At 35.4% G+C, this 14,438-nt stretch overlaps 2 protein-coding genes and 1 pseudogene across 5 annotated transcripts; all 3 read left to right on the top strand.

Annotated features, from left to right (window-relative positions):
• LOC105127914 (replication factor C subunit 2-like) overlaps positions 1 to 4,860 on the top strand; it is an 8,480-nt pseudogene extending 3,620 nt beyond the window's left edge.
• LOC105127915 (extensin-like protein) lies at positions 3,836 to 4,480 on the top strand. The gene has a single exon (XM_011029395.1). The coding sequence runs from the start codon at positions 3,836 to 3,838 to the stop codon at positions 4,478 to 4,480; it is 645 nt and encodes a 214-aa protein (XP_011027697.1).
• An 826-nt stretch (positions 4,861 to 5,686) lies between the features above and the next one.
• Positions 5,687 to 8,444, top strand: LOC105127767 (Pentatricopeptide repeat (PPR) superfamily protein). Of its 4 annotated transcripts, XM_011029180.1 has the most exons (4): positions 5,687 to 7,456; positions 7,563 to 7,618; positions 7,777 to 7,835; positions 8,280 to 8,444. In XM_011029180.1, exon 1 carries the CDS (start codon positions 5,857 to 5,859, stop codon positions 7,201 to 7,203), a length of 1,347 nt encoding a protein of 448 aa, XP_011027482.1. In that variant the 5' UTR covers positions 5,687 to 5,856; the 3' UTR covers positions 7,204 to 7,456; positions 7,563 to 7,618; positions 7,777 to 7,835; positions 8,280 to 8,444. The 4 variants fall into 4 exon arrangements, with proteins under 4 accessions (XP_011027482.1, XP_011027483.1, XP_011027481.1 ...); XM_011029181.1 differs by lacking the exon at positions 7,777 to 7,835 and having other exon boundaries at positions 8,280 to 8,443; XM_011029179.1 differs by lacking the exon at positions 8,280 to 8,444 and having other exon boundaries at positions 7,777 to 8,273.
• The last annotated feature ends 5,994 nt before the right edge of the window (positions 8,445 to 14,438 follow it).

Genomic DNA, 14,438 nt, shown 5'->3' on the forward strand with positions numbered 1-14,438 from the left:
GGACCCCCCCCCCCCCCCCCCTCCCCTTCATTTCATGACCATGATGCTTATATTATAAACCCCATTATTTTGGTGTTTTTCTCATGGATTTAGCTAACCAAGAGTCATGGTGTTACTACCTGTACAAACAAAACCACCAATTCTTAGTAGTCATTTTTCATTTCTCCTTGTCCCAAAAGGCATAAAGCAGGGTATCCTTGAATCCTCACCACTTCCTGAGACTGATCATGTTAAAGTGTCAATTTCTTAAGGCATTTTAAATTTCATGAGATAGAACAGAGCATGATTCAAATGATTGACAGTTTTGTTGACCTTCATTATCATGAAAACTAGTTTCACTAGATTGGATTGTTTTGTTGTGCAAACATAATCTGAAAGTCTCAAGCTTTTGAGGATTAGGCCAAATTATGATATATCAGGATCAGAAACATCAGCCAGTTTGAAAAAGAAATATACCATGTGTTGGAGTTTCTGATGTAACAATATTGAAGATGAGACTCTTGATTGACCTTTTCAGCCAAGCCCTTCCCTGGAGTGCTTCAATAAAAATCTGGTACTGTTATTAAGCCTTTGGTGTGTGATATTTGAATGATCATCCTAGTCAAGGATCCAAATGTGGAATTTTGCATTTGATCTTTTATGAATTGAATGTGTACGAGAACAAATTGGTGAGAGATCCTTAGCATAAGACATGAAACATTATTAACCCTACTTTTATCGCCATTGTGTTTTCCCAACAGTTTTGATCATTTATTTGAAACTTCAATGTTGACAAATAAACAAAGCTCAGTCATTAGTCCATGCCTTTTCTTCTGTTCAAGTTTCCCATTCCTCAGTTGAAGTTGAACTTCAGCATTTATTTATTGCAGGGAGCTGCTTGCCCATTTGGATCGTCAATTTCATCCAAAGACCTTGTTAGTGTATCTGGGGTAGGTTATATTATGAACTTTTAGGGCCATTTTTTTTGGCAATATATCTTCTTGTTATGCATAGTAATCCCTTTGTGCCCTGATTTTCATGGTGTTGTGGTTTTTAAGGCCATTCTGCAAGAGGTTACTGAGGCACTTTATGCAGCATGCAAAAGTGGTGACTTTGATTTGGCGAACAAGGAAGTCAATAATATAATTGCAGAAGGATATCCAGTATCTCAGATCCTTGCTCAGGTTCCCTTTATTCTATCCTTGGCCAATTTTCATTGCCATTGCCTATTACCAGATAAATATGCTGCTGATATGAGATTTCTTCCAGTTATTTGATTTGGTGGTCGAAACAGATGATGCATCAGATGAACGAAAGGCTTGCATGTGCAAGAGTTTGGCTACAGCTGATAAGGTTACTATTTCTGAAGCTCATTTTTCTTGCCTAGTTTCGTCTTTGACTTTGGTATTATTAGTTTATCTGGTGAAAATAAAATAAAATAATGGTATTTGCCTTACCAGTTGATAACTTGGGTGGTTCAGTATTGCTGCCGAGAGCTAATCATAGCTCAGAAAATGTTAAGTTGCTCCTTTTTTTTTCCTATATAAAAATCTTTATAAGAGATGGGGAGCTGTCTAAGAGGGGCCCTCTCTCTTTAGCCTATCTATTTGAATAATTGACCTTACTGACACATCCTCTCCCTCACCATCACCACCATTGTTAATGATGCATGAGAAAACATGACTGAAGTTAGTTTTTCGAAACTGCTGGATTTAATTCTTTGTACCTTTTTTTTCATGAGAAGCTTCTTGGTTACCCATAATGCCAACTCATCAATTCTCTCCAAGTATTACTGTTTCCATTTTTATCTCATTTTATGGGTATAATATTTTTTAGGTGCACAGTATCATAGTTAGTGGCGCCTGTTGAACTGAATTTTTATATTTTATGCTTTTATGAATTTGCAGTGTCTCATTGATGTTGCTGATGAGTATTTGCAGCTGCTGGATGTGGCTAGTAACACAATGCGAGCTCTTTGTAACATGCCACAAGAAAGTTCTTAAGATAGGTAGCATTCGAGCTCGGGTTGAGATGTAGCACAAGGTGAGATCATGTATAATATGATGCTCCACTTTTGGAAACTCTTTAACTTCTTCACAAAAGAGTCACTTGCCGAACTTTTTATGCATGCACTTTTCTATCATTTTCTTCCTCATAGTGGGATCAGTGACTCCTTAGCCTACTTTCATGTCTTTGAATCCTAATTGATTAAAAAATTGAAACTAGCGGTTGAGAATTTGCTTTCTATTTTACATGCATATTTTCTTTCCAAAATTTCAATCACATGAAGGCATTGAAATCCTATCAATGACATGCCTATGATCATTTGGTTTAGGAATTGTTAGTGGAAATACTGCTGAAAGCTGGGACAAAATGGCTTTGTAATTGGTTATCCTTGCTGCCCCCCATAAATTTGAAGTTGATATGATTATATTTGTCCAAATATTTGAAAGCACAACTTACAAGGGGTAATTCTAACGTTGCAGGCCTGTCGGGCTGCCAGACAGCTAGAGGCATCATATGATGCGTGATCACTTTGTAAATATTTGAAATTCTGAAATCTGCACAAGATCATTAGAGTTATTACTTAAGCCCAAATACAATCCAGCTTCAGCTTCTACTAGGGTGTTTTTCCTTTCTAGCGTAGTTTTAAAAAAAGTTTTGGCAATCTATTATAGGTTAAAAAAGATTTTGAAAAATAGCATAATTTGATAAAACCTTATATTTTAAGTGTGATATTTTAAAATACTGCACTATTTTAATTTCAGACGAGAGAAGAAAAAAAAGATTAAAATCCTGATCACTATATCTGTGTTACAATTGGAAAGAGCTTGACGAATACATGAACATATAAAAATATCTGTGTTACAATTGGAAAGAGCTTGATGAATGCGTGAACATAAAAAAAGCTACTAATGATGATTGGCGTGAGCCATACACGCCATTCAAAGATGAGTCCACTCGCTGCTTAAGTGGTGCATGGCAATGTGAGCCAGCCACCATACGGATTTATCTTCTTGAGTATTTTCAATGATGTTAAAGATATCGTAATTAGAGCTTCAATATAACTTTAGAGTTTTTTTTCCTTGAAATTAAAATACTGCTCTATTCAAGTATAATATTTTAAAATATCAAACTTAAAAACTGCAGTTTTTACCTAACTATGATATTTTTCAAAATCTATTTTCCCCTGTGCTAGTTCCATTTTATGTATATATATTTTTAATAAATGCACTGATTTTCTAAAAAGTTCCTTGTGGTTATAGTAGTTAATCTGCCATAGTGAAAGCCGCCATGTTTTGTCCTGCGAGCCTCTTTTGATGTGGACCTAGACCACTTTCGTTTAAGATTTACTAGGAAATCTGCTGAAATGCTCATGATCTCATGCTAGGATAGCCAGCACAACAAAAGCTAAAGGTGTCGAAATCAATTTTATGTATTAAAAAAGGTGGCCTTGTATAGTCCATAGTCTATACCCCTATATCATGCACGTGGAAGTCATTTACTTGAGATGGTATTTTCTCAAGGACTGGTTGGCAATTTGTCATATCATCTTAATTTCCGAAGTTTGAATTTTGGTGCGCTAGTTTTGTCTCTCTTATTGATTACTTGAAATTTGTGTTTTCTGATATGCCAGTCAACTACATGCGTGGACCCATTAACCTCTAGACTGGCTCAGCTACCCCACTCCATGCCTTTGATCCCGCCGAGACCAAACCTTAAACCTGCCACACACCCCTATATATATCAACAATCTCAGAAGGAACGAATTAAGGAAGAGAGATTTGTGTCATTTTTGTTTCTGTGGTTGCCTTCTTTAAGTTTGCTCTCAGTGGCTAGTTACTTTCCAGTCGAGATGGCAATAGAAGCAGACGATTCTTTCAAGAAACCTGGAGCTGTTCCGTTTAAATGGGAGATCCGACCTGGTGTCCCAAAGATCCAACAACAACAATTACAGCAAAAACAGCAAAAGAAACCCCCGACATTGCCATCGCCATCACCACCTTTCAGTCATGGTCAGCAAAAGAAAGAACTATCACCCCCGACATTGCCATCAACATCACCACCTTTCAGTCATCTGAGTCCATCTACAACTCCTCTAGTACAAAAGCAAAAGCTTAAGCCTCCACCAGCTGGATCCATTTTCCTCCCTCCATCTCAGCCCTGTGCCCGATCATTTCGCTCTGTTCCGCGTAGCTTGTCTGAGCGTTGGAGGTTCGACCAACCTGTCCATGTCCAACCTGAATGTGTTTCAGCTGGGTGTTTCCCATCACCTCTATTAAGGCGAAAACAAAGCAAGAGGAGGACCACCTTCAGCATAGCTAAACCTGGATCAGAACGTGATTATACCTCTGACCTTGACATGCTCTCTCGGTGGTCCATTTCAAGCAGGAAGTCACTTTCGTCATTCCGTGACTCACCGGCGTCCTCATTTTCATCATATCAGTCATCACCTCGACCTGTGAGTGACGCCGAGTGGGCTGGTTTTGGACTTTTTTGAAGAACCCTGCTGTACATACACTGCTCTTTCAGAGGTTCTTTGAAGGAATGCATCTATTGTTGCTTTGGAATGTTTACCAAGTTGGTCAGCTTTGAATACTTTGATTGCTCTGCCGTCATGGAAAAGCACTATGCCGCTTGTGTTGCCACTTTGTTGGATCAACAGCCCAAGATGACCTGTGGATAGTTATTGTTATAGGAAAGAGTATTACTTGCATGGAGTACTTTCGGAGTGTTGTTTTCCATATAGATAAGGTAGAAGATGTGAAGATATTGAAAATAATTTTTCCAGAGGCTATGGTAAATGTCGCTGTGTAAACGCCATTGCCCAGTTATGTTATAGACAAGGGAAGTTTCAATGAAGAAAAATGTTTCTATCAAGTGAACCTTTTTCCTTTCCAGTTGTTGTTGTGGTCAATATTCATGAGGCCATGATTTATAATTTGATGCCTCATTCTCCGGGCATTTCCTTCCAATTACATATAACCCAACCCCTGCATGCCTCTGCTTAATCATATAGACAAATTAGAACAATTCTGTCTCTGTCTTCGTAAAAGTCTACTTCTTCCCACCAAGGCTCATTTTATTAATATTTTTTTATCATTCAGGATGTACAATCTGTGTGTTGAATAAATATCAGATGTCAATATTGGCTGCAACAAAGACCTATCAAGCATCGGAGGAGCACAATCGGAAGGAATCTACCTATTATAATCTTCAATAGTGTCTCTGTTTTTATTGATACAGATGATAGCAGGATCTCTGAAATATTGATTTCAAGTGATAAATAATTTTGTTTTTATGTAGTAAAAAAATCCACTCTTTAATACAAGAAGAGATTGGAAATGGGGAATTTCCACATCAGAGAAAATAGACACCTTTGGTAGTGACCATGACAGTAATTATTGTTTATTTTTGAATTTCAAAAGTTTTTTAAAAAATTGAATTTTATTTTATTTTTATTTTAAATTAATTTTTTAATTTTATTTTGATATGTTGATATTAAAATAAATTTTTTCTAAAACAATAATTTTAATATATTTATAAAAAAAATATATCTTAAAAAATAATCACTGTTAAGTATAACATATTAATCCATAGTAGCATGAGCCAAGACCGGCTTATTAGGCCTTACAAAGCCCAAATCAATCAACAGGCAGCAATCCATCCCAAACGAGCCTAGCAGGCAGTAATAAATAGTCTTGCGCCTCTAGAACTAAGCCCAAACAGAGCTCCAGTTCTCTTCTTCAGGCAGAGCCAAGAAATACACAAGAAAGAATTTGAGCTAGCTTCACCTCTGATCTCATTTCAAGTGGATTTATTTCATTTTAGCTGAGCTGATACATCTGGTTTGTCTTTTCTATTTTCCCTTAAAACATGAATCCATCAAAACCTCTAACAAACCGAAACCAAACTTGTCTTGTAATAAACCAAGTCCTCTCCATAATGATACAAAACCGTCCATTCGACACCAAACTCGCATCATCAACAACAAACCCAAATTTACTAACCGTGGATTCAGTCTCTGATATTCTCCGATCAATACCCAGATTCTTCTTTCTTTCTCCAAGTTCCATTGGCCGCCAAAACACAGCCCGCCATCGCTCTCCATTAAAACAACGTAACCTCAAAGAAGAAACCCATAAATCACGCCACAATGTTCTCATTCTCGGCCCAGCTGCTTATAGAGATCCCAAAAGGGTCGCTTTAGGTGTTAACAAAGCAGTTGAGTTCTTTTATTGGCTTGAAAATCACTTTAGTTTCAAACACACTGAGATTACATGTAGAGAGATGGCCGTTGTGTTGGCAAGAGGGAGTAAATTGGATGAATTATGGCAGTTTCTCAAAGAAATGGCTCAAAGAGAGCATGGGAATTGTTTAGGCCTTGTTAGCGTCAGTACCGTTACCTGTTTGATAAAAGTCCTGGGTGAGGAAGGTTTGGTTCATCAAGCATTGGCGTTGTTTTATAGAATGAAGCAATATCATTTAAAACCGGATGTTTATGCGTATAATACCCTTATTTATGCGCTTTGTAGAGTTGGGAATTTTAAAAGGGCAAGATTTTTGTTGGAACAAATGGAGTTACCGGGATTTAGATGCCCGCCAGATATTTATACTTATACTATATTGATTAGTTCTTGTTGTAGGTATGGCTTGCAAACTGGATGTAGAAAGGCGATACGGCGGAGGATATGGGAGGCCAATCATTTGTTTAGGATCATGTTGTTTAAAGGTTTTGCTCCTGATGTTGTTACCTATAATTGTTTGATAAATGGATGTTGTAAGACAAATAGGATTGAGAGGGCTCTTGAGCTTTTTGAGGATATGAATAAAAGGGGCTGTGTGCCGAACCGAGTTACTTATAACTCTTTCATCAGGTATTTTAGCGTGGTGAATGAGATTGATAAGGCTGTTGAGATGTTAAGGAGGATGCAGAAGATGAATCATGGTTTGGCAACTACGAGTTCATATACTCCAATTATTCATGCTTTGTGTGAAGCAGGAAGGGTGCTAGAGGCTCGAGATTTTCTTGTTGAGTTGGTTGATGGGGGTTTGATACCGAGAGAGTATACATATAGGTTGGTTTGTGATGCATTGAAGTCAGTGAGAGAGGGCAGTTCACTAGGTGGGGAATTTGATAAGAGAATTAAAGATGGTATAGAGGATAGATATAGAGAAGTGAAGAATGTGAAACCAGTAATGGCATGTAAGATGATGTTGTAGCATGTGGGAGTTCCTACCTTGCAGACACTGGCTATGTTTCATGGATTTCCTTACCAATTCCTGGTGTATCATCTGTGTCTGGGAGATTTTCTGTTATTTAAGATCATGGTACTCGTATTCTTGTCTGCATAAAACCAATGGATGCTAGAACTTCAAGATGAATTAAAGGGCGTGGCACACAGGGCAGCATAGGCTACGTTAGACAACTTCATGCAACAAGCAGAATGGGAAGGATACCTTTGTCACACTGCTGGTGAGACACATTACCCTGATTTTAAGTTCTTCAGGTGCAAGTGATTAGGTTATCTTCAATGCTAGTTAAATGAAAAACGATATGTATATTTATCTTCTTTCAACAGGTTTGCACTAACTATGGACTTCCACAATAGAGCTGAACCATTATCCACCAATACAGGTTCATTATCGTATCTTTCTCGAAAAAATTACTGTGAAGCTGACAATGCAATCAGTATGTTGCTCTCTTTAGATTTCATGTTTCTCTGATGCGGGTACCATCGTGAACTGAAAATATATTCTACAACGGGCTAACTCTCTGTTTTTGGACCTGCACAGCTTTAAGCGTGAATATTTTCCCATTTGTTGGACCTCAAAACTGAATCAGAAAGGTTCTGGTATGCATGGCTACTTCGCACTGTTTTTTCAAACCTAGCACATTGAAGAAGTAATATTTTACTCGAAGAGTAGTTAAGAAAAGTACTTTCCTGTCATTATATGTGCTTTACGATTTTCTATGTGTTCAATTTTTTTTTTTGTTAATAGTCGAAAGTATATTTGGTTGATATACAATCATAATTGATGATTTTTCTTTTGTATTTTTAAATTTGTTTTATCAAGATTTTTTTGACAATACTAGGAGTATCGTAAACGGATTTTCAATATGTATTTATGGTTTTTTTTGGTTATTTTTCTGTCTACCCACCCTCTCATATAAAACCCGTAACTAGCACGATTGCACCTTCCAACCACAATGGCTCAGTTATAGTATCCACTGTTTTATAATTCAGCAATGGTCGGCATACCATCACTCACGCCCTCAATTTTTTTTTAATGTTCAGTGGCAACCCAGGAAGCCAAATCATTTGACAAGTTTCGCAATTTACCCTCAGAAAAATTTTAGGCACGTTTCCAGAACGTCTTCAAAGATGTGAAACTCGGGGCGTCCTCAAGTCTCCACGGCATCGTTTTTATGATGTGCTGTCTCTCTAAATGGCATCCATTAAATCCATGACATAGGGTTTAGGGTCAACCATACTAATCTATTCGAGCTTGTGTAGTTGCAAATATCCTAATGAAATGAAATCGGATTTTCCAGTGTTTGGAACAGTGTTAGTGTTAGAGATTGTTCTTATTTTTCAAATTGTTTTTTATTTAAAAATATATTAAAATAATATTTTTTATCTTATAAAATTTATTTTTAATAATAATATATAAAAAATATCTAAAAATACATAAAAAAATATATTAATTTGGAGCTAAAACTGCGAGCAACCTTTTATGTTATTTTAAGATGGTTGGTTTGCAGAATCTATGGCCGTTCCTCTTTAGTTTTGAAACATTAGACACCAACTGTAAAGCCTACTTTTGTGGGGGCATTGAACTCATGAAGTGGTGTAGCATCATTGATTCATATTGGTTCATGATATGAGCTTGCATGGCTAATGACACCGTCGTTATCGTATGACGGCAATTCTATTTCTTGCGCTATATAATGAATTGAAGAAAAAAACAAAACTTGGAACTGTGGATACGCTTAATTTAGAGATTAAATGCTCCTTTTCTTGTTCTTTCTGCAAACATGCTATCGAAACCAGAAAGTGACAGCTTAAATTTATGATAGCACCATTGATGAAAGATGTTCATGTTCCATTAGTGGCTGTCCTTTGAGAAAATATCTCAGTGTAATTTACTGGGCGTGCTTTAGTGTTTTAGGTATGGGTTTGTTTTTTTATTGAGTGCTGCAGCTTGCTCGCTAATTTGTCTTGCTTTTCTGGTTCTATGTGCTGTTTAACTGGGATTTATCTAAAAAGGTGCTGGGATTTCTGGGATAAAGACAATTCGGTCTATTAGGCGGGTGGATTCTATATAATTTATAAAAGAAATAGTATTGCTTCTTCAAGCAGGGCTTGAGGGCTAAATTAAAAAAAAAAATTAATAGAAGCCCAATTTTTTATATATATTATTCTTAGGGTTAAAAATATGATTTGCTCGCTGAGAGGCAAGTCTTCGTACCCTGGCGCCACCGTTGGTTCCGCCACTGAGGCAAGTCTCGGTAGGAAAGGACCCGCTGATTTCACTTTTACCCAATCAAGCACTTTAAAACATTATTGGATAGAGCTCGTTAGTGCTACGTGCAACGTTGTTGTATCCGCAATTATGCATCAACTGTTTTTCTTTAAACAAGATTAAATTCCTGAATTAATCCAGTCACACTAGATTTATTCTTTAAATTAAAATTTTTTATTTAAATGCTGTAAGTTATTATTATTTTTTATTCAATTGCAGTAGATAATTCAAAATTCAAAAAATTTTTTTTCTGTAATTCCAGGAAATTAATAAGATTTGAATCTATGGGTTATGGATAAAAAATTGGCGGGACACCGAATCCAAAATATTATTTATGCACACTTATGATCATAGACGATAAAACATAACCCAAACAATTAAAAAATTAGGCTTTAACTTATGTTTTTGAATTTAATTTATATGAACTTTTAGTTAAGGTTTATTAATTTGACTTTATTTGTTGGATTTGATTTAATTATTGTTGAGTATTTTATTTAGTGGATCATAAGCCTAGTCGCTTGTTCTAGTTAGGGTTTTAGTATTTATACCCTACTTTTCTAAATGTTAATTAGTTTTGATAATTAATGAAAAAATTACTGAATTTGCATATCTCCAATCCCTATTCTTCTTTTTTTTTGCTTTCATTTCTTAGCTTCTTTTTTAAAAACTTAGAGCATGGCTTTTTATTATCTCGCATCAAAATTAGAGCATGGTTTTTAATTATTCTTACAATTAAACGATCCACAATGTTTATGCTAAAATCTATATCCGGTTTGATCTAAAAAAAAATTTTATTGTTAAAAAAAAACCTAATGTTCTGATTAAAAAAAAAGACAGAAACACTGTTCATCTTCTCCGCAGTAAACAGCCGTCAAAATCAAAATTTTTACTATTCATCATTAAAAACTCAACAAATTTGAAAAACACTGATTATAGCATGCGTTAACGCCGATCAGAAACTCTACATCAACGTCTATCACACCAAGACCCACAACGACAAACTCTCCTACAAAAGGTCATTCCCTACGCCATTGACAGATCACACCAAATCGTCTTCAGCGGCGCCTCCACAAGACCACAGCAAACATGTGGCTTCAACAACCAAATTAGCATCACAAACCACCAGACGCACCTGCCCATAAAACCAATCATAGCCAACATCGATTCGTGGTTCACAGCAGCAAAGGTAGGCTGTGCAACAGATCATCATCTGCCATCATTTACAGTGTTGTCACCCTCAATAGTAACAACGTATCCACGCATCAACAGGCCCTAGTCTAGCAACGACACCACAACCCTTTTCATCGCAATGCCGATCCCAAACAGAATTATAGAACCACGTTTCTTGCGCCATTACTGCCAGCAATGGCAATAGATTACATGAGGCAGGGAAGAAGGAAACAACAACTTTTAAGGAAAATTAATTAACTCTTCCACGTCAATAAATTGTTGCCACATCAGCACCATATCAGCTCAGCACACCAGCCAGCGCCATGTCATCCACTGAAACCCTGTCAGCCAAAGACTACTAGTATCTGCCACGTTACCAATATACCACATCAGCATCTCGACCACATCAGCTACAACAGATTCCATCTTCCTCCCACTAGTCTAGTTAGTGAATCACTCTCTCTTGTGATTTGTTGAAGTTTACTTTTGGTTTTGCAACTTTCATTTAAAGTTATCATTAATATTACTTATGTGCTAAAAAAATCATAAAAAAAATCTCACTTGGCTTTTTTAATTGTTAATTTTGTTCATCAACCTCTTTCATTAGCGATGGCTAGTATCTTATTCTCTTTGATAATCAGGAGTTTTTGCTTATGACATCGTATTTGATTAATCATTTATAGTTAAGAATCTAGCATTACATGCTTATAATTTTATTAGTGTAAGTTGTTCTTGATTAATCTCCACGTTAAAAAAACACAACTTTATTTTTACATTGTGATTTTACTTGCAAAAACAATTTGTGATCTCAATGTTAAATGCATTTGTGTCATGATCATCTAGTGCCTACGCTTAAGTTTACACTTACCGTAGACTCAACCTTTAGTAATACTCTTATGACAATTTAAAGGGATCTACAAGCTTAGGTGATCAGCATGTTTAAAAGAATTGAGCCCCAAGAGAGTTTTTGAATAAAACACTCAAAGACCAATAAATATCACAAGAATAATCATCATGGACAAGTTCACTATAAGTGCCACCAGTATGATTATTAGTTAGGTTACTCTAAACACGATGACTTCGATGAGTGAGTCTTAAGCAATAATAAAATAAAAGCCTTCACTTTTGACGGTCGTCATAACCCTTTGATATTTGATATGTGGAGTTGTGATATGGATTGATTCTTTAAGTGGCATAACTTGTCTAATAATAGAAAAGTTAGATTTTCTAAGATGATACTCATTGGTGAAGCCAAAATTTATTGGAGAGATGTTAAGGATTGTTTAGAGATGAGAGGTAAACCTCCTATAACTGATTGGATCAAAATAAAACAAAAACTTCAGGAGAAGTACTTACCCTAGTCTTATAGGAATAAACTCTCAGACTAATGGAACAATTTAAGATAATGTAATAAGTCTATCAATGAGTATATAACGTAGTATAACGATTACATGATTAGATGCGCCATAAGAAAGAATAAAGCCATGACTTTGCATAGATTTTGTAAAGGCTTAAATGATGATCTTAGAGGAGAAGTTGTATTTCAAGGTGTATCTACCCTTAACTAAGCTTATACCTTAGTTCAAGACTACAAGTTGGTCATGAAGAATCAGTGGATGAATCGTCAATGCTCTTATAATATCCCTACTAGGTCTCAATTCAGAAGTAGTGATTCTTTGTTAGGTGCTTCACCCCACAAACCCAATCCTAGTAGTGCCCAACTTTGTAAGAAAGATAAGGGTAAACGAGTTGTTAATGAAGTGTTTGAGGTGAGTTCAAAGGTTAAGTATATTAATTGTTTAGGTTTTGGTCATATCTCTTTAGATTGCATCTCTAAATCCTTAGTCATCTAAAAATATAATGATAAAGTAAAGAGGAATATTATAGTGTTGAAATTTATGAGTCTAATATTGAGGATTTTAGTGACCTAGATGATGAGGATGTACAAGAAGAGGATCTAACACAATGAGTCCATATGAGCTTGAGAATGAGGTTAAGAAAAAGTCTGATATATCTACTTTAATGGTAGAGGAAGTTTTAGGGAACCTTTCAGTGGAATCCCCTATAGAGATAAGTATGGTATTAAAAGAATCTCATGATATTAGTCCTTCTAAATTACCTGATTACTCACCCCACATGCTTGGTGTCCAACACGTCGTAAGTTTAGATCAACATGTTGAACTTCTTGACCCCTTACCTTATGCACGTGATAAGGAAGATGAAGATAATTCTAGTTTACTTGATTGCATCCATACTATATCTACACATGTTTTAAACAATGTTTGTCTCATTCCACACCCTTAATCATTTAATGTTTATAGTTACAAACCTGAGAAGCCTATAGAACACCTTCCTATATCTCCTCACGATAGGATGTCTAAGTTAGTTGAGTCGTTACCATGTAGAGTTCATAATTTGCATATTGAAATCATGAAACAAATTCAAGCAAGTAATAGACAATACAAATTTCAAGATGATTTGTTTAAGTATCATGATGCACTTAATGTTGGAGATTATTTCATAATAAAGATTAAACCTAAACGGTGTACTTTGAAAACCTATCATAGATTGCAAGTAAGTAGTGCTAAAACATTTAAAATGTTGCAAATGATTAAATCAAATAATTATATCATTAAATTGCCATTAAACTTTGATATTAGCTCTACTTTTAACATGAAAGACCTTAGTATTTATAAAATACAACCTATCCCTGATGTTTTTTCTGATACCCCTACCTCATCATCCATATCTTTGGTAAAAAAGAAACATATTAATGCTACTTTGAATGCAAAAGTTATTTTTATTAGGGCTGGTGAACTTCAACAAATCCTAGTATATGGGCTCAACAACTAGATTCAAACTATATTTAGATTATCAAAGAGACATCACAACAGCTTGATCCATATCTTTGAGAGCATTATCGGAGTTGCCTTGACCTATACTTAACGAGGTTGAGTTCTTCCAACCCTAGGAGAATTGGTGGGAACACCAAACCTGAAATATTATTTATGCACACGTATGATCATAGACGATGAAGGATGACCCAAATAATTGAGAGATTGAGCTTTAACTTATGTTTTTAGGTTTAATTTATATGAGCTTTTATTTGATGTTTACTAATTTAGTTTTATTTGTTGGGTTTGATTTAATTATTATTGAGTATTTTATTTAGTAGGTCATAAACCCAATTGCTTGTTCCAGTTAAGGTTTTAGTATTTATACCTTACTTTTCTAAATGTTAAGCAGTTTTAATGATTAATAAAAAAATTATAAATTTTACATATCTTCAATTCCTATTCTTTTCTTTCCTTACTTTCACTTTTCAACTTCACCTCTAAAAACTTCTTTCTTTTCTTATTTTAATTCTTATTATTTATTGTCTCCGCATCCAAAAATAAGACTCAAAATATATCCATTTTAATTTACATAATTCATGATCAATTTTTAAAAAATGAGGTTATAATAATCCATGCATGAAACGATGAGAAAAAAAAATGGAATGCATCTCAAACCTGAAAACACAATAAAATACTTCATATTTGAGCATCAACTAATAATTGAAGGTTTTTTTTTCTACGTATATGCGCCAACATAACTTTAGAGAGAAGACACTGTGGGATGAGTCGAATGGCTGCTGAAAAAGTTCCTTCAAACCAGACAAGCGGCATGCTCCTTTGCACTATAAATAGACCACTACAACTTCACTAGTTAGCATGCAAGTCCTACAAATACACAAACACCGAGACTACATAGAGAGAGAG

Source organism: Populus euphratica, unplaced genomic scaffold (genome assembly GCF_000495115.2).
Source record: "Populus euphratica unplaced genomic scaffold, PopEup_1.0 scaffold93.1, whole genome shotgun sequence".
Taxonomy (NCBI): domain Eukaryota; kingdom Viridiplantae; phylum Streptophyta; class Magnoliopsida; order Malpighiales; family Salicaceae; genus Populus; species Populus euphratica.

Bases quoted from the DNA above. Each gene is read 5' to 3' on its own strand.
- LOC105127767 (XM_011029180.1), top strand. From the start codon at position 5,857: ATGAATCCATCAAAACCTCTAACAAACCGAAACCAAACTTGTCTTGTA.
- LOC105127915 (XM_011029395.1), top strand. From the start codon at position 3,836: ATGGCAATAGAAGCAGACGATTCTTTCAAGAAACCTGGAGCTGTTCCG.